This window comes from Colossoma macropomum, unplaced genomic scaffold (genome assembly GCF_904425465.1).
Source record: "Colossoma macropomum unplaced genomic scaffold, Colossoma_macropomum, whole genome shotgun sequence".
Taxonomy (NCBI): Eukaryota; Metazoa; Chordata; class Actinopteri; order Characiformes; family Serrasalmidae; genus Colossoma; species Colossoma macropomum.
The window spans coordinates 17,554,258-17,574,840 of NW_023494794.1; the positions used below are offsets into that span (position 1 = coordinate 17,554,258).

At 39.1% G+C, this 20,583-nt stretch overlaps 1 protein-coding gene across 4 annotated transcripts in view; it reads right to left on the reverse strand.

The window, feature by feature from the left end:
• The window catches only part of atp2a3 (ATPase sarcoplasmic/endoplasmic reticulum Ca2+ transporting 3), a 130,971-nt gene that overhangs the window by 15,693 nt on the left and 94,695 nt on the right, over positions 1-20,583 (reverse strand). For all 4 annotated transcript variants that reach the window (XR_005007753.1, XR_005007752.1, XR_005007751.1 and 1 more), the window contains exons 9-14: positions 17,775-17,863; positions 17,496-17,598; positions 11,211-11,342; positions 5,980-6,096; positions 4,865-5,083; positions 3,699-4,034 (exon numbers count right to left, since the gene is read on the reverse strand). Coding sequence is in view for 1 of the 4 variants with exons in the window: in XM_036580438.1 (XP_036436331.1) it covers positions 3,699-4,034; positions 4,865-5,083; positions 5,980-6,096; positions 11,211-11,342; positions 17,496-17,598; positions 17,775-17,863 (996 nt within the window). In the remaining 3 variants the exon portion in view is untranslated. The remainder of the gene's footprint in view (positions 1-3,698; positions 4,035-4,864; positions 5,084-5,979; positions 6,097-11,210; positions 11,343-17,495; positions 17,599-17,774; positions 17,864-20,583) is intronic.

Here is a 20,583-nt window from a genome sequence, read left to right on the forward strand (position 1 = left end):
TACTAAAGTATAAACCCCAATTAGGGATGCAAAATCTGGCAAATTCTTTTTATCAATAACAGATAATTAGCCTAAAATTACAAACACAACCCTTCAAAATATCAATAATAAAACTAATAGTTCCACTTCTGAATTGGCTAGGCCATTTTCAAAGGTGCTGTAAAACACTTGATATACACACACACGAGTACTCACATCAACTGAATTCTGTATTAATGCACTGAGATTTTAAAAAGTGTTGCTTGTATAGATCATCAAATGCAGTACTGACAGATGAGACCAGGCATCAGCATGCATATGAAGTAACTGAAGTTTTCTTTATGATTACATATTCATGTTCATGATTATATTAAATGACTGGCTACCAAAAGTTCTACGTTCTGAAGTTCTAAAGTTATATTTACCACTCACTACGAGACCAAGTTAAAACAAACATAAACGCCATGACTGAGGCTAACTTTGGATCAATGTTCCTCAGTATTTCCAGAAAGCTGTTTCCATCCACCACAAGTTTGCATGTGTGATATCCTCACCCCAGCATGCATCACACTTTCTCTCAGAGAACATGGATGAAATAGTTGTGATCATTGTTGTAGTTATGCAATCGTCCTCTCAAAAAGTGGCCATGTACACCACTATTTTCAGCTTTATGCTACATTTTTTAGTGGGCCTGTCAAGCAGAACCAACTGCCTATTGAGCTCTTATGCACAGAGTTCCAAAATGTTGAATGATAAACCTGCCAAATAAAATAGGCTGTTGACAAATTGGAAATGTTGTCTATTGGAAATGAAATCAAATGAAATGAACATTTGACAGATAGCAATGATCGAACATTTGTTTCTTTGTCAGTTAATGGTTAATCAGTTACACCCCTAATTGTGCATATAAAATTAGATTGCAGATTATTGGATATTGGAAACTTTAGCCCCAAAAAATTAGCACCCGTACCAACCACAGGTACTGGCTCACAACCATATTACTGTCTTAAAATGGGTTTTCCACTGACCTCTATATTTCCGTACCCAAACACTGCTATGCTTAAACCTAAATCTAACTGTACCTAACTACCTAGAAGCTGCATTTTGTTTAGCATATGTCCTTATGGGGAAAGTACCCAACGCTCACATATAGCAATAGTAGAATTTTCATTTTCCTAGCATTTAGACCTGATCAGGAGAGTAAAACCGACAGATCCATCCAGACATAGTCAGACAGAGATGGCTGGAGCTAGTGGTGCAGGGATACATGCAGAGAGAAAACGATAACACGGTCTGATAGATGCTGAAAGAGTACAGCAGCACTGAAGGCAGTACTGTCTGCCTATGTGATGGCAAAGCCTACTGGGAACTGTAGGCACTGAGCCATGCTGGGAACAGCAGTCACTGAGGCATGCTGGGATTTTAACCTCAGAGACATGCTACAGCTGCTGTCCTGATACATCTTCCAATAATTCAGACAGAAGTAAGCAGTGGGAACAAAAGTTTAGCATTTTAGTGAAGTTCAGCCTAATTATTCATAAGCTTCATTAATTTGCAGGCTATGAAGTGGGCAGACAAAAAAAAAAACGAGTTTTCTTATAACAGCAGCAACAGAACCTATCTGTGTGTGCAAACAGTATTTGGAGTACTGAGGTGGCAGGTTAGGTTGTAAGGAAACGGTGTGGATAATAAATTTCCTCTTTCCCCTCAGCTGCAGTTGATCAGCCATAACACGCTTGTGTTGCTGAAATTTGCAATTAGTTTTGCACCAGAGTCTAACATAACTAATAATACTCTTCCTAATGTGGTTTCCAGAGCTGTACGTAAACTTTTGAGCAGGTAACACTGAGAAAATTGACATAATTCTGATATATTTTAATCCATATAAATAGAACAAACTGTCATTAACTGTGAAAAGAAAGAGAAACAGCCTCAAAAGGTTTGAATCCTAATATTAATTTAGTGAAATTTACAGATAATTCATATTCTCAAAAATAATTTAGATCCACACAAAAGGCGCTAGTTGCATTTTGAGAGAGGAAACCCACAACAGCAGGAGCCCACAAATGGAAAGTCTTAATGATAAAGGCTAAAGATGGCAAATGCAGTAAGTGCAGCCACGGATGCATCAGCTTCTAAATCCAGAGACTTCTAAATCCAGAGGCAATCTGTAGAATTTTTGATGGCTTAAGATGACATTATAATCCCATACTAAAACAAATTGGGCATTCTGTACATCACAAGGCCATCTGTCACAAACATTTGAATTAGTTGTACCTGATAGACTACAATTATTACTATAAACGCTACAACATAACCTTTGTTACAGTTGACATGACGCTTGAGGGGATAGTTTTGGCGGTGGAGAAATCAGTGGGGACATGCTGTTCAACACTGCACACATCATGTGGTAAGAATAGTTCATGATAATTGACAACAACTTCCCAGTGCACTCATATTTGTACACCATAAATGCACTTGTGCGACTGAGAGCTTAATTTCTCCTAGCACAGGATTTGGCAACCCAAATGTTAAGAACAGCCATTTTGTCCTTTTAGAAAAAAATCAAACCACTTTGGGAGCCACAAAATTTTATGTCCATTTTACCATCTTGGCTGTAAATATGTCTCAGTAGGTGCTAATGTGTTAGTATAGGCTAACAAATATAACATAAATGAAAACGCAGACCTACTTTCCTCTGCTTTAAGCTTTAGCTCTGCTACAGCCGCTTTTCTCACATCTCCGTCAGGAAACTTTTCCAAAAATAGAATAGTTCCTTGTTTCTCAAGGTTGAAGTTTTACATGGCTTAAGTCAGCTTCTGTTTCGCCAGCTTCTTGTTCAAATTTTCCCATTCCACCTTAAATGGTGCCTGCTGTGGGAATGGGAAAATTCAAACAAGAAGCTGTGCATGACAAGCTGACTTCAGCTTTGTGACTTTTTAGAGTTGGACAGTTTCTCTTTGCAGATTAAACGCTTCAGGAAATCAGCTGGAGTGATTATAAATGCAGATAAGTCCATTCGTCCTCCAAGTTATCAATGTTTGTCTTAAATCTTTCTCTTTGTCTGTTCGTTAGCTACTAGCTTGGCAAGACTGTTGTTTGCGTTACTATGTGACCAGCGGTCTGCACGCTGATCTTCAGGGTTAAAGGGTGAAATAACATTTACACATTAACTCCAGCGTTTAAGACCATTTATTTTTTAAAATTTAAGAACAATCAGCAGAGCTTTATTTTACTGCGAAGGAGGATTATTTTATTTTTACCTAAAAATCTAATTCTGCTGTGGAGCCACAACAGAGCAGCAAAAGAGCCACATGTTGCCGACCCCATGCAATCATGTTGCACCGTACATCCCCTGAATAAAAAGTCTAAAAATATTTGGTCAAAGTTTCAATACTGCAGCTACTACTGTCAAATAAAACATGCATTAGTGCATTGTTATAGATAACAGTATAGCTTACAGTGTCAGAAACCATAAAAGCAAGTTTATTTCCGATTACTTTACAACTCAACGTAGTTCGAGGCAAGTGTGTTGTTATTTAGGCATAAATGATGCTAACTAGTGGGGTATAGTCTTACATTATTTACTGCAATTGTCTGGTAACACCAGTGCAACACTAAAGAAGCACTTCATACAAACACGTCTTGACAACAATTGGAATAAGGGGAAAGTTTCGGGTAAAATGTCGTTTTAAGTGAATTCAGAGCTTTTCTCTTACCATGGCTGTGATCTCATCAAACGACTGCAGGTAGCCCACGATCTTGGACTTGTGGGCGGGTTCAACCCGGGCAAAACACCGCGCTATCTTGACAGCCTCTCTCTGAGCTTCGGGAGACAGGTCGTCAAACTCACGGCCCGTGTAGGCCTTCCCGTTCACATCCTCATCCTCAGTGAAGATGCCAATGCGTCTGCAAATGGCTACAGCGGTGCCTTTGTTGTCACCCGTGATCATGATGACACGTATGCCTGCTTCGCTGCACAGCTTCACAGAACCAATCACCTCCTTCCTGGGCGGGTCCAACATGCCCACGCAGCCGACGAAGGTCAGGTCAGACTAAACATACACACACACACACACACACACACACACATACACACACACACATATATATATATATATACATACACGATTTATACATGAGCCACTGCAATTCCTAGTTTTATATTTTTTTTAAAAACAAGAAGTTCTTATGTTTTACTGTGTTCAGTGTTTGTATTGTGTTTATTCTAATGTTATACGGTGTTTTATAGGTAAAACCTCACTTATTGCCAAGATTAACAGTTTTTCCTTGGCTTTTGCACAGTGCTGTAATTATTAACTTGTAAATTGCAGTTTTATGTATTGTACACTACACACAAAAAGCATTTATTAGCAGTTTCATGTATTTTAGGTACAAATAAAACTTATTAAATAATAAATAATATACTGAAAATGTTGTTTGTCAAGTTATCTGCTCTGAGATTTGATCACCACTTCTGAAATACAAGACATTCTGGATATTCTGTAATTGTACAAAAAAAAATCTTTATTTTTACTTTTTTAATGAATTTCTTTAAACAGCTTTTAAAAGGTTGCACAGAACTAAATCATTACATTAAAATCATTTTTTGTTTTACATTACTGAAAATGATTCCAAATGGCCGAATTGTACTGTATGAAATAACTATCAAAAACATGTCCTCATACAATACAGTGAGAAAAATACCTGATTTTACTGTAATGGTGAAACAACTGTATTAAAAATAACACACACAGAAAGCAATCAAATCCACAAATACTGACCTACATATACACCCATATAGTGTACACACACACACACACACACACACACACACACACACACACACACACACACAATGTATGTACGCTCTCTTCTCTCTCACCTCATACTCAGAGAATTTGGCAGAGTTCTCCAGGTCCATGTCCTGTTTGCGAGGGGGCGTGTCCCGTGTGGCTAGTGCTAGGCAGCGCAGTGTGTCCTTCCCTGTGCCCCAATCTCTGATCGTCCCCATCAGCTCCTCCTTCACAGTCATGCTCAGTTCCACCTTCCCTGAGCCCACTCGCACATGTGAGCACCGGTCAATCACACTCTCTGGAGCACCCTGCCAGAGAGACACAAACAGAAGTACAGAAGGAAAAGTGGAATTAAAAAGAAAGTAATTATAATCAGCTGAATACAAATGCATTATAAGAAATAGTATTAGTTCAATAAGTATTAGTTCAAGAAAAAAAGAATACATTGAAAAAAGTACCAGTCAAAAGTGTACACACCTACTCATACCAGGATTTTCCTTATTTGTACCATTTCACTCATATTAGAGTAAACGTGAAATACCACAAATGGAATTACGCTGTGACCAAATAGCACTAAACAAACCAAAACCATCTCCTGGTAACCCAAGACAAAGTTTTGCACACTTTGACATTCTCTCAAGCAGATTTGACGTGTCAACGTCTCTAAACTAGTGAACTGAGCTACTTCACCCTTTGCAGACATACAGCTTGTACAATCTCCATAGAAAAGCACCACAAATAATGAGACGCTCTGGACACTCCATAGGTCACCATGCCAAAAGTGTCATCTAGAGGGGTATTAAAGCTGCCCAGCACTGGGCTGTAGAGCAGTGGAACTGCATTCTCTGGAGTGATGAAGCTAGGCCCAAAATCTTTGTGATGAACTGAAGTGATGCTTGTGATCCAGAACTAATCATACAACATCAGTACCCAACCTCACTAATGCTTTTGTGGCCACAATCAAATCTTCACAGCAACATCCCAATATCTAGTGTAAAGCCATCCCAGATGAGTAGAGACTGTTACTACAGCAAAAAGGGGACGAAGTCCTTATTATTAACCCTTGATATTGGAAGAAAGGCTGGATAAGCAAGTGTCTACAAAGTGTGTGGAAGATGAACATGGCTGTTCTACGCTGTGTAATTTGTCACTTCTATAATAATGCTATGCAAGGAACAGCTGGCTTTAACCTTGTAAAGTGTACCTTAACGAACATCTTGCTCTGCGAGCCTGTTTTAGTAGGTGTGCAGAACACGGACATAGACTTCCTGTCGCGAGAGAACTCCAGAGTGAACTCCTTCTTCATCAGCTGCCTGATAACCTAAAAGAGAGACAGAGGAAATAATGGTGAGAGGAAAGAACAGTGTGGCAGTAGCTTGTGCATGTGTCATTCTCAGCTGTTCTCTAGGGTGGGCTGCAGACAGCCTTGTTTGTGGCCACCTGTCAAGCCCAGGTGATGAGCTCCTGGCACACAAACACACGCACACAGATGAAAAAGCTGGCCCTGACAGACTCTATTCTATACTGCAGCAGTCTCCTTAAACCTGCTTGGCTTTAACACGCCACCAGGTTCTGTCGAGACTGAGAGTCATAGGCCCACAGCAGCTAAAAATACTGGAAGTTCCTGATTCGTTTTCGAATAGTTTTACACAATCACCTGATTAGTATGCAATTATTTGAGCTACAATTATTTTCCACAGTTGTTACCTTTGGCAATAAATGTTTATGCTGCAAAAACAGAATGTGGGTCTGTTTCTATCATTTTATATGGCAACTAATCATCAGCTGACATTTAATGATCACTGCAGGCTGACTAGACACTGAAAGAGGATCTTTTATTCTGCTTAACTACAGCAGGGTGCCATACACCTGTGACCAATTATACAGACAAGCCTTGAGAGCATATTAATGTCATTTGTATAGCAATGTACCTTTTTCTGGCCATTTTCCATTACATGACTCTTCATGTATCACTGAAATCATTTACCACTCTATTTAGCCCATTTCCTTCAGTTTTCAAGCACCAGTCAGGATGTGAATGACAATCAATCATATCCCATTAACAAGAAAACAGGCTATAGCTGGTTAGCATTTCATTTTTGCAGGTTTGTGGTTTGGCAGCAACTAAAAATGGGTTGACAACACAGGTTAGCTAGGAGCAAGCTAGCATGTTGACTGCTGAGTTAAGGCAAAAACAACTGGATGTAATCTGGCATAATGTAATGTTTATCAAAACATTCCACTGAGTAAAAATATTATTCCACAGAAATAATTATTGCATGAGATTATTGCATGAGCCCAGATTTTTACTGTCACACTACTGTGCTTACATTTAAAATTTGTTTTGATACTGTAGGCTTTATCCAGTTTATGCAGCTTGTACCCACATACTAAAATGGTACGCTGTGCCCCTGCTGTTTAACCCCTTAGAATCTAAGCCTAAAAGTGGCTGGCTGAGCATATCTTTATACTTTTGACTAACTTGGTGATACATTACACTATCATGAAGTAATTCAAATGATCATATAGAGTAGTGTATTTCAGCAATATTTTTCATTAACACAAATGTTCAATGTTTAAGATGAAAAAAGGGGAGAAATAAAAATCTTTAACATTTTTAATAAAACTATGTAAGTTTACAAAAAGAAAAAATCGACCACTTTATCAACTTATGAAAATCATAAGTCTCTTAAAGGAATACTACAGCTTTACTGAATCAGTGGTATATGGTTGATTACTGCAGGCAATAATTTCAGCATGTTTGCCTGCCTTAACAGGGCTGTACAAAACCTTTTTGAGCAGGTAGCACTGGTGCTAGAAAAGTTGCAAGTAGCACAAATAAATATCCTTTCACACTGAGAAAAATGGCACACTTAAATCATTATTTCTGAAAAGTGTCCCAAAAGGTGAACAATTTCATTGCTATATTTATTGTCCTAAATCCTAAGTGGGTCCTTATCAACTAAGTAGTATTGTTGCGCATGTTCAACTAAGGAAACCCACATTAGCAGGAGATCACAAAGTCTGCAGTTAAAAATTTCAAAACTGGAAGCAAATTAGTTTATTACTTAAAAGGCAGGGCTCAGTGTTATAATGTTTTAATTTGATCAGTTAAAAAGAATATAGGTTAAATATAGCAAAGACAGTAGTAGAAGCTTCCGAATACAAACATACCTTTGGCCTGACTTGCTTTTTTCCGAAGGCAAATGGTAAAATCCAAATTCATAATAACTTCAAGCATTACATCCCCAAACTAAATATCTTTTGGGGATTTTGTGTGTTAAAAATTGCAGTTTAAAAACATTTCAATATGTTCTATTGTCGGTGCTACCTCATGGACTACAACTACCATTAATACTAGAACCTGTTTCGCTGTCTGAATGACTATGCCCATAGGAGGTGACTTGGGTAGTTGGAAAAGCTTGAGTGACATTGCACAGGAAGTAGTGGGAACAGTTCACAATTTTACATAATTGATTACAACTTCCTTGAGTACCAGGACTTCACAAAACATGTGAATTGAGAAACTCAATCTGCGTTCACACGTTTTCTGCACCGTTATCTTTTTTGTTTTTTTTTCTAAAAACTCACATATAATAGAAGCCAGTGGGCAGTTTCTTCAGCCCTTGAAATTCACTTACAGTAGTAACCAATGGACAGGTGTTTCAGCACCTGTATAAGCAAAAATGATCGAGCTGCTTTTTAATAGGTACTACTTTCCACCACTAGGTGGCACGCACGCCCAACACTTCAGAATGGATCATTTTGACAGGTTTGTGATGGGAGCAGATGATATGCTAACTCAGAAAAGAGCACTTGACAGATGTCCAGATAAGAGGCATAATGCAAAAGAAAACAAAGGATCTTTTTTCCCTAAACATTACCACAGCACTGTAAAGCTAGCTCAGTGTAACCTTTCTTTGCATACATAATCCTCGTCTTTGACGTCAGAGCACTTTATGTGTGTGTTTAAAAACTGTCCGGCTCAGTCTATACAGTGAGAGAGTTCCTCGTCAGATCGCAGTAAAAAGGGGAAAGCACTCTCTTCTGTCCCTTTCTGTCTCTGAGCCGGCGAGCTGAGTGCAGAGTTTAGCTAACCTCTTCATAAACTCGCCCGCTTGTCTAAATATTATGCTTTGCCTCAGGGAGCCTGTGTCACTGTGGGGTTTTTTCTTGTCGTTCCTTGTTTCTTTTGTGAGAAGAGAGGGATTTGCATGGCCTTTTTTTGGAGGGGTCAGTGGAAAAACGACAGTGCTGCTGGTCATTCACTCCTTCTCAGGAACAGGCTCCCTCGCTTCCTCACGGGAACAGAAGAGTGGGGGGTGAAGGAAGAGTGCAGTCCACTAGGGCCTCAGTGTTCCAGTAATCCATGTCTCTCCCTCTTTCTCTATAGTTTGCTATGTAGTATCAACATACATAGGAACTGTATATAGATAACAGTGGTATGAAAAAGCATTGAACAACCAAATCGAATTACGTTCTGTTGATTTTCTAAGTTAAAAGGAGTTGGCACATCCTCCAAGGGAAACAAACTTAAAATACGGCATCGCTTATTTTCACTTTAAAGATCAACAATAGCGTAATTTGACCAGGAGCGCAAAAACTACCGTATAAGACAGAAGAAATATCGGCGGATAAAATTGGCCAATATTAAGATATTTTAAATATTATATATATATATATATATATATATATATATGTGTATAAGATTTATCAGCGAAGATCTGTGAAGAAACGTCAGTATTTTTTTTTTAAGTTGCTTGTGTTATATTGTAATGAAGACCTCTTTGAATGGTTAAAGTTCGTTATACAGATTGCCAAATTAGTGACTTATTGTAATACAGGCTTAACAGGCAAGTGATGAAAAATCTGAACCCAATAAAATCAATAAGAATGCTGGAAAGCTATATAATTCATACACTACATGTGAGTTACTCCTGCTCAAGCGTGCATTTAGGGGGGATGTCTGAATACATGTGTAGTTTGAATCCTTTGGCCCCCACTAAATCAAAAAATGACACATTAATTTATCTGACATCGAACCAAAAAATGTACAAACAAAAAGTCATGGACTAAAAACTGGTTGGGCAGATTATATGATGTATGTTTGGTGACATCAGGGACAATATCCAACAAATGTTCTGAACTATGCTGTTCTCTGGCTTAACTGAACTCATACATTTACATATGTATTATGTCATGTCTTGTGATAATATGGAAGAATAAGCCACGAGAGTATGTATTTCACCGTGATCTGCCCCACGGTGCCAAGCGGAATGAAATCACTCTACTTTATGTTGCTTTAAATGTGCTTCGGCCTTGTTTTAAAACTGCAACAGTCCATTTTATATTTACCAATGCAGAGTTCATGAAGGGCTAATAATTGGGCCTACATGTCAAAACAGCATCAGAAATAAATCATCTGCATGTACTAAAGAGGGTATATTCTGTATTTCATCCATTTAGATGTCTTAGTAAAGTTCACTGGGTAGCCTTCTCACTAGTTCTAATGAAGCACACTAACCAAGCATTCACACCAGGGTTTGTTTTATTCAAACCAAAGCTGCCAAATGTGGACACTGCCTTAAAAATGTTACAGTTGAGAACTGACAATCATATCAGTTAGTAAAGAAGTTTAACTAAAATTTGACCACAATTAGTTATATTGGCCAGATCTGGTGTCCGAATTTCTGTAAGCTTCTTAATCCGTGCTCCATATCAGTCTGGCTATTTCAGAACAAAGCTATTTGATACCAGAGGAAGTTATCAGTTATTTCATATCAGTAAGAGTTGTAGAGCTTAGCTCAAAGAGAGCAAACGGGGTAGGTGGCAAAAACTGTACATGTGCCTTAATATGTGTTAACATACCTAAAAATAAAAGCTCCTACACGTTCTTGGTTTGGACAAACTTTACAAAAACCTTCAAAATCTTCACACTTACATCTCATTTATGACCAAAAGATGCTGCAGTTCTTCTACAGAGAGGCAGCATTAAGGACACAATAAAAAATTTCAGAGCAGCAACACTGTAGCACTCTTTGGTGCTTTTTAAAAGTCACTATGGATGTGTTCTGGCAGTGAATGTGAATATTATAAATGTGTTGCCTATTACAAATGCCTGAAAATGGCCTTAGGAATACTGTAGTTCTTTCACTAACACTTCTGTAAAGTCATTTCCTCTGGTCTTATCCTTCTGCTTTAGTTTAGTAGAGCTGCTCCTCTATCATTCTTGTTAACTCCCTCTCCACTCTCCTACTACTTTAACGGTATTTCATCTTTCCTGTGCCTCTGTCAATTTGCAGTTCATCACTCTGTGCCTACCCATTATACCCTCTAAGACTACTCTACAGTTTTATGACTCTATAAATTTCCTTTACCCATCCGATCGGTCCTTCTAGCAATCCTCACATCTATCAGTCTCTCTTCTGTTCTTACCGAGTTGCACGCTCCTGCCCTCTCGACTTTGCTGAGGCCAGACAGGTCAGTCTTAAAGACGTTCATCTTCTCCACCAGAGTGGTCAGCGCCGTTTCTGTGGCCTCCCCCACCTTCTCATAAACTCCTTTAGCCTGAGGGACACAATGGACATGATTATGTGTGAGTCACAAACACACACATACATACATACACAAGCACATACAAGCCACCAGGGATGCCGAGTAGAAGCCAAACAAAGTTTCCATAGCAAGAAAGGAGAAAGATCTCAGCCTCCAGATGAGAGGGCTAATCTTCACAGTCATCCTGGATGGAAAATCAAGGTAATAGATGTGAAAGATGATATGGAAGATGTTATGCAGCCCAAACTAGAAGTTTTCCTCTTCTATCTGATCTCTAGACAGTAGCTGAGGAATCATGTTTATTCAAAAAAGCTCCTTATAGTTAGAGAGCTAATTTTAGACCAGATTAAGCATTTAGCTATGACTCTGACCAAACGAAAACCATTTTCTGTCTCACTTTATCAGTCATTCGACTCTAATGCCTGGTGACTACACTTCAGCATTTATGTAATCCAAACCAATGTTGAAAGTAAGAGACCACACGAATAATGACAATTTTCACTGACTTTTTTTGCCCCTAGTCATCTTTAGTCCTCACAGTAACCATTCAGGATGTGCATGGACACGAGTGCTTGGTTAACCTTCTGAGGTGCCATTATTCAAATACTGAAAATACACAGACCAACATTTTTATCGATTTTATGTTTTAACAGAACTGCAGAACATGAGAGTTTTCTCATATTTGTGAGTATCTATGTTGTTATATGAGACAATATTAAAGGTTAGACTGAGAGAGTAGAGACAGTGTGGCACACTGTCTACTGAAGAGGAAAAAAACACCTGAAAAAGGCTACGAGTCTAAATCAGCATCCAGTGCTGTAGTTGTTAGCTGTACTTTTAGCTCATTAGGCAAGGCAAGTTTATTTGTATAGCACACTTCATACACAGTGGCAATTCAAAGTGCTTTTGCGATTATACTTGAATCATTTCCAGCACTCTAAGTGAGAAAGAGCACCAAAAGTTACCACTCTTAGCTCAGCTGGGCAGTCTCTGCTACGATACTCATCTGATATGAAAACCTACCAAATTCCCTCGGCTATTTTTGAACAATAAAACATGTTTTGGACTCTTTGCATGACGCTAAAAGGGCAACACCAGTACTGATTTTTTTTTATTTCTTTCCCCAATTTAGTCAAGTCCAATTCTTCACACTAGTCAGGACTTCCCCAATTACACAATACTACCAGCGCTAGGAGGGCAAAGGCTAGCAGAGACTTCCTCTGAGACCTGTGAAGCCACTGTATCTTTTCAAACTGCCGCTCACGCAATGTCATCGGACAGCTCAGAGAAAAGCGCCAACTGCCAGATCTGTTATGTCAGCTACGCCTGCCCTGACAAGCATCGCCTTTGAGTGACTGAGGGGAAGGAGGGGCCATTCTACCCTCGGGAGATCAAACTCGTGATCTCTTGATGATAGGACCATCGTGCCACCAGCTCTACATTAATATTCAGTTCAGTTACCCTAGTAGTTATGTGTGCTTTTATATTTTATGGTGAAGCTCTAAGACTTGCCATTTATTCCTACTGTACTTTACCTTAAATCAGCTTATTTTAATAACAACTACACCCTATTTTCAATTTCCTTCTTTATGTTTTTATTTTGCTTTTATGTTCTTTGTACTTAACCTTCTGGGTCGCGGGGGGAGCTGAGGCCTATCCCAGCAGTCACCATATGGCTGGACTTTGTATCTTTTTAAACACTTTATTTATTATTTTGTTGTTTTTCACTTTTAAGCTCTTTGCCTTTATCTTTTCTTTCAAGGTTTCTTTTGCTTGTATTTATGTTAAGCACACTGAGTTGCTTTTGTGCATGAAGCGTGCTGTGTAAATGAACTCACCTTGCCTCCAATCAGCTCAGCTCTCTGTTAAGCTCAACTCTCATTCGTTAACCGTTTTGAAGTCAACCCAGTGTTTTTTGATATTGAATATGTTCAAGATTTACGATTCTAAATTAGGGTGGACACAACTGGACTGAGTGTGGAGTAGATTGTTGGGAGGCCAGATTATCCTGTAGCGTGGGCCAGGCAAAAGGTACTGATTTGAAAATTTTGGACTATTAATCAAAGCAACCCCACAACTAACAGCATAGAGTTGCATAGACTTAGAGATGGATGTGAAGCAGGTATTTTGGGCATCTAATATTCAAAAGGGTGTGATGCAGTATACATAAATTTATCTTTCATTTGCTGTGTTTAAAAGAACACTGCCCCTGCACAGAGTCTGTCTTTGGGCCACAGTTTGGTGTTCAAGGACTACTCACAAATACAAACACATTTCCATCTTCCAGACCACATATTAGGGCTGCACAACAGGCCTGGGCAATACCCAAAAATAATTAGTATGATATTTTCTAGTTAAAAAAACAAGATTACAGATTATATTGATAATCCCCAGCTCCACCACCCCACAACCAAAACTCTCCCATTTTACTGTATCCTGCCTTCCGCCCAATGACAGCTGGGATAGGCTCCAGCACCCCACCACGACCCAGAAGGATAAGCGGTTTAGATGATGGATAGATGATGGATTATCTACCAGCTTTTAAAGGCCTCATGATAACCCATTACGTTTTATCAGTAAAAGTGAAAAAAGTGTGTACATACATCAATCAGACGTAACATTATGACCACCTCCTTGTTTCTACGCTCACTGTCCATTTTATCAGCTAGTCTGTAACTGTAGAACCACAAAGTGCACCTATATAGTAAGTGGAGCTGATAAAATGGACAATGAGCATAGAGACAAGGAGGTGGTCATAATATGCCTGATTAGTGTATTATTAAATACTATTTGTTTCCTTTTTCTGATCTTTCCTAGCCACAGATGGGGATCAGAGGAATCTTATTTCTTCTAAAATTTCAGGGCTAGAGCTGACTTAGCTGCTCTAGGGTAATACCCAGTTGCTTTAGCTTGGCTGTTTTACTGCAGAAAGTCACTCTGAAGCAAGCCGAAGTTTTAAAGCATGTCAGCATTCATTTTCAGTTCCATGAACTCAAGCTAAAGTTAACATAGAGATAAGTAGGAGAGGAAGAGCCGTGGGGTACAGCTAGTATCACAGCGCACAGCAGAGAGAACTAAAGGGCAGTTTCTTAAACTCTCTCTCTCTTTCCCTTTAACAACCTGACTATTGGACCACATGGCTGCACACCTCTTAGAGGAACATAAACCCTATTTTCCCAATAAATTTACAAGCTGTTTAATGGTTCATTTGTTCCAGTTCTCCGACAGTTTCCCAACACAGTGATTATCACCTTTTACGCATCATCATCAGGTTACTTGTCAATCATTGACGATATCCAATTACATCACCCTCTTGCCCAGGCCTACTGCACAATATATTGTTTGTTCATCGTTAGTGTGAAACTGGCCTTTGCAACACTGATAGGGTGAATTGTCCTACTGTGGGAAACTTTCACTCTACTTGCTGTCGGTCTTCCTTAAATAAATGAAAGTCAATAAAACTGTAGGTTAACGCAAGCTGTGATGTCATCTGATCAAAATCACATGACTTCTTAAATATCCAGTCATAGATTAGGGTGGAGCAATCTTCAAACAGGAAGCATCTTGTGTGAAGCACACCCAAAGATCAGTGACACAGTGTTTAGAGAAAATTAATATTTAGGGTAAAGGTTTCTTATAAATATAATAATTCTGCTAGTTTTTAATCAGGATGTGTTTATGATATATTTATTATTCAAAACCATTTTTATAATGTGGTGTAAATATACCCTTTACTTGTTATTTCAATCAAATTTTCTATTCTCCTGCTTTAGGAAATATGGTCATAAAAGTGGGACAATATCAGGCCGTTTAGCGACTTTTCAAAACTGTCCCACAACAGGAAAGGCAGACTGTCAGAGACAACATGGCACTAAGAGAACTGATATGTCTGCTATTTCTTTCACAAGTATGACATCTGCATTTTCCCTTTTGGTTTGATTAGAGAATCTCGGAGTGGTTCTGGGTATGGATTTAATGTATTGGCTTTATATCGCAATATATTCCAGAAGGCTGAAGTGCAAAAATTGTCCCACATTAGGCTAATTCCCCCTAATGTAGAAGGCTCCAATACACTGTGTGTTGGGAGTACCTTGGGAGTACCTTGACCCCTCACAGTTCCAGCTGAGTATTTACATGGGTTTTTTGGTGAATCAAAGCGTTCAAATAATCCAACAAAAGTAAGTTATTTCAGTCAAGCCCATCTTTAACTATTTTGCACTATGTAGTATAGTAAAAGTACCATACTTCAATCCTAATAGTAATATAATTGCAATGCTAGTATTTTGTCCATATTGTGCAGCCCTAACTCAAAACTTAACAGAGCAATAACTCAGTTGCTGCTCCATCAGATCACATGATATGCAGTCATTTTATGTCAATATGAAGATGTGGCTGGCCTGCTTGATTTGGCTACACAAACAACAAAGCAGGATGTAAAAGTCTCCCAGGCCTGTCATAACCTGCGCCGTCCATGGCTCTACCTGCACACATGGAACACGCACACATATACACACAGTGTTGTGTAACATGGTTGCACTGGTACCATGGTGACAACAGGGAGGTGAGAAATGCAAGCCAAACAGGCAAAACAAGCTGGGGGCCTAGAGCAAGTGCAGAGGTCGAGAGAGGGTGTATGTGGGTGTGTGAAGTCCATAAACGTTAGCACCTTCGCTATGTGGGATGGAGTCACTGCCACGCTGTGTGAAGTGCATTAGCTTTCATTTAACTTTACATGTAAATATGAGGCGTGGGGTTTATTATAAGGGGATGTGCACTCTGACTATTTTCGGAGAACAACTAAAGACTTTGGCCAAAACTAACGCAGGGCTGTAGACTTGCGTCTTCAGATGAGCTAATGAGCTAAAGCTAACGAGTACACCACTGGATGCTGATGAGGACTCATTTTCTACACAAGGTCTCCTCTGAGGACAAAGTTAGTTTGTTAGAGAATCACATTTCCTTGGACTAAGATCAGCTAGAGTAGTTAGTCAAGTTAGCAAGAAAAAACAAACAAAGAAACAAACAAACAAATAAATAACAAAGTGCCAAAACAGACCACACTATCTCTGCCTTCTCAGTCACGTCTTTAGCAACATGTCCTTAGGATTGCGGTCACATTCAGGCTCTCGTGTAATGTAGTAGCAGATATACTCACTTGCAAAACTATAAGAATTAAAACATAAAATCTGTTTCCCTGAATTGTTAGTCTGTATATTTTTTCCGTCTTCTTGCAATGAAACATAATGAACACCCTAACAGTGATTTCAGTATTTGAATGCTGGCACTTTGAACAGTAAACTGAGTACTCAAGTTCCCATGCATTACTCGGATTTCTTTCAGAATCGACATTCCAATGGCTTTGATCTAACTACACCATACGCACAAGCTGTACTTGAAGGATTCCACAGCTTTTCCTCAGTAACAAGCTGAGTGCCTTCCAACCTAAGCGTCCCATCTTCTGGCATGATCGACAATCAATCTGTTATGTACATCCATGGGGTTTTCTTGGTAAAGAACAGAGGTACTATTGTCTTCTTCTCCTTTCACCTCTGTGATCATCTGCTGATGACATCACTCTTTATTGCTGTTGCCCAGCGTAGGTGGTAGGTTTAGTTTGGCACCTTTGCTAAGACCTTTTTTGCCATGACAGACCCTAAAAGGTGTTGAAAGTACATGCAAACCTCCATACAACTACTACAGTCAGAAACCTGCTCATTCTCAGAGCAATCCCAAACTGAACTGCAGAGGTTGTTCGGATGAGGTTTGCTGATTTAGCAATGCTAAATTAGCACAGCAGTAGACTATGCTTGGTTTGGTTGTAAGCATTCCTTAAAGACAACCAAAGACATAGAAATGATCCATTTCTAAACTGTCCTTCATGTACTGACAACATGAAAACTAAAGCTTTCTCTGGAATTTAATTTTCGTTGGGTTGTGTTGCAACCACATATTTTGATTTGGTTTTACCCAATATATATAATCACTGCTACTTTTCATTTTTGTATTAAAAAACTGCATGTAATACATGAAGGTTGAACCTACAGTGTGTGCTTTTTTATACTTTTTAAATAACAATACAAAATATTCTCTCATTTAAATATTCAAATACTATTCATTTAAAAATGGCAATATTCAAACAGCAACCCATTCCTAGCACACACTGACCTCATTGTAGTCCAGGGAAGAGTCATTACACATGGAGCAGATAGTCGCCAGTTCGAGAAGGCCATCGTAGTCTCCGCACTGTACAGGTTTAATGCCTTTCAGCCTGAAAGGACAGAAACAGCAACACAATGTCAAAGCCCAAGCAAAAGCCCAGACAGACCAATTAGTTTTAATAGAAGAAGATGACAAAGAGCAGTGGGACCCTAGCTGGCTTCTCTTAACATGCTGGTGTTTAAAGGATCAAGAAATAGGCGTGTGTGTGTGTGTGTGTGCTCTTACACTTGTCCTTCTGGAGCATAGGTTGAGCCAGTGATGTTGAACTCATGGAGGGAACAGCTGGAGCTGTCTGCCTTATCCACCACAAACATCTGGTGTGAGAGACACAGAGAGTGAGCACAATACATTAGGACAAACAATGATAATATCTTTCTATAATGCTCAGATTTTATTAAAACATTCATCAATCAAAAGGTTAAAATACAGTGTTTCCCACACATAATTGAGAGCCCCCACCCAAGTATATTTCGTTCCATTTTAGCAATATATAATTTCCATTTTGTTCCATTGTAAAATTTTATATATATATATATATATAATATATATATATATATATATATACCGTATACCGTGGCAATTAAAAAAAAAAGTTAATTTATTGATTTATTTTATGCATTTATATATTGATTTCTATTTTATGTTGTGTGATATCCAAAATAATACCACCATTATTGTACCTAACAGATGAGACTGTTCTAGAAATGTAGCTGTGCTGGTTAAAACATGCTTGATACTGCAAGCAGATATCACGTCTGCAGAAAAAACTTGTTAGGTTTCAGACTAAGAAGCAACTTCAGTCTTAGAAAAATATGTCTCGGCTCTCATTCATCAGGTAAAATAGGTCATTTCAAATGGCCTTCGGTGAAATGACTTTGGTGAAATTACTTCAGAGAAGAAGGCAAAAGGCTAAGCAAAGTGGCCACAAACTGTCGAATGGTAAAGTTTGCGTGACATTCGCAATAACTTTCTTTCTGAATAGACAAATTAGAGTTTCATGGCCAAATTAAAGATCGCAATATCCTATTAATACAACTTTAACTGAACTGCGCACTCTGATGTCCTTTTATTTGACTAAGATTAAGGCCTCATCCATATGTATCCAGAAAACAGATGTGTTAGGAAACCTGCTCCAGGGCAAAACAGCTTTTTGAAAATGCTGATATCCCATTGTCACCTTGTGCATGTTTTCAGCTCTTTCCATTTATTGAGTTAAAAAAACAAGTGAATTTGGCCTTACGTTTTCATTAAACCCTAACGTGGATGCATTAATATGTTCTGTGCTCAGTTCTTGTAAATGGGGTGTCACCTCGACTGCAAATAAAAAAAAAGCCTCAGATATTCTAAATATATTTGACTTGATGGTTATTAGCTAAACAGGGGGGCAACCTTGTGACCGGAAGGTCGCCGGTTGGATCACCAGAGCCGACAGTACGTGACTGAAGTGTCCTCGAGCAAGGCACCTAACACCCAACTGCTCCCCGGGTGCCGTGGATAGGGCTGCCCACCGCTCTGGGCAAGTGTGCTCACTGCCCCCTAGTATGTGTGTTCACTAGTGTGTATGTGGTGTTTTACTGCACATATGGATCAAAACGCAAAGATAAAATTTCCTCGTTGTGGGACTTATAAGGTCACTTAACAAATGATTCGAAATAAGTCCTAACTACATAATTCAAATGCATGGATGTTTCAGAAACAGTCATTTCAATGTAAACAACATCACGACAAGCGGTATGATTTCTTATATTTCCAAGCAAAAATCTGACTTTGTAATTCGATATTTCACACAGATGACATATGAGAGGTCCGACAGTCTGCAGTCAACAGTATTTGTAACGCCACCATCTCATTGTTACAAAGGCTCTTCTTTAGCTTCTTGGCACGCTCCGTATTTTGTGCAGTGTGCATGCTCACAGTGTTCTTCTTAAGGTGTATGACATCACATTTTATGGGATATTATCTCACCCTACTTGGCTGGCTTGCTCATGCGAGAGTTTGAGTTGTACTTGCGTTCGTGTGGATGTAGAGGTTTTTAGAAAATGCTGCTGGTGTGTACGAAGATGTTCTTGAAAATGCAGGAAAAAACGTTTTTAAAAATATACAGATCTGTTTGGACGAGGCCTATTACTCAGTTCACATGGCATCACTGTGTTTTCTTCCACATCCACTTCAGCGTAATGGATGAAACAGTAAAGTATATATCTAAGATATATAAGAATATATCTATATTCAAATAACCTCCCCCAACCCCTGTGATGCACCTCCCAGGTTTGTTTCAGAGCTGTAGGAAACACTGAAACAGCAATTTTAATTCTAATACAAACAATTTGTAGAACAACAACATAAATGAGGAAGTGAAACCTGTACAAAGTCAAAAAAAAAAACAGAAAAATGAGGAAGTTGAATGTTGACTCCACCCAATTAGAACAGGGATTTCCTTCATCTACCAGCCAATCAGCAGTAGAGGAATGATGTCATCCTTTTCCAGGAACTGAGAGAGTTCACTAGCCTGGCATGAGCCTCGGCTTGTCCACACACACACACACACACAACACACACACACACACACACACACACATACACACGCAAATGCGCGCCACACACACGCAACGGATCTGTTTGTTTGGATGTAATGTGTATCATAGCATTTAAGAAAGGAGATGTGGGTGGAAACTTGTAGAGCAGTGTGGTAGAGTGATAGTTTTGGACTCGTCCATGTTTTTGTCTGTAATCCACTAACGCGGGTGCGACAGCTTATGGTCAACAAACGCTGACAGCAAAAGACACAAACAGTGGCTACTTTCAACCCCACACACCCTGAATATTGACTCAGGCAGCTGGTGCTTTGGCAGGTTCCAGCAGTGATCTCCCAGCAGAGCAGAAGCTCATAATGACCCATGCGGATGAAAAATCAGACCCGATGAAGTGCTGATCGTTAACACGCCAAGTCATACAGATGGAGGGATATAAACAGCTAGACGGCTTATAAAAATAAATAAATGAATGAATAAATACATGACCCCCATTAACCACC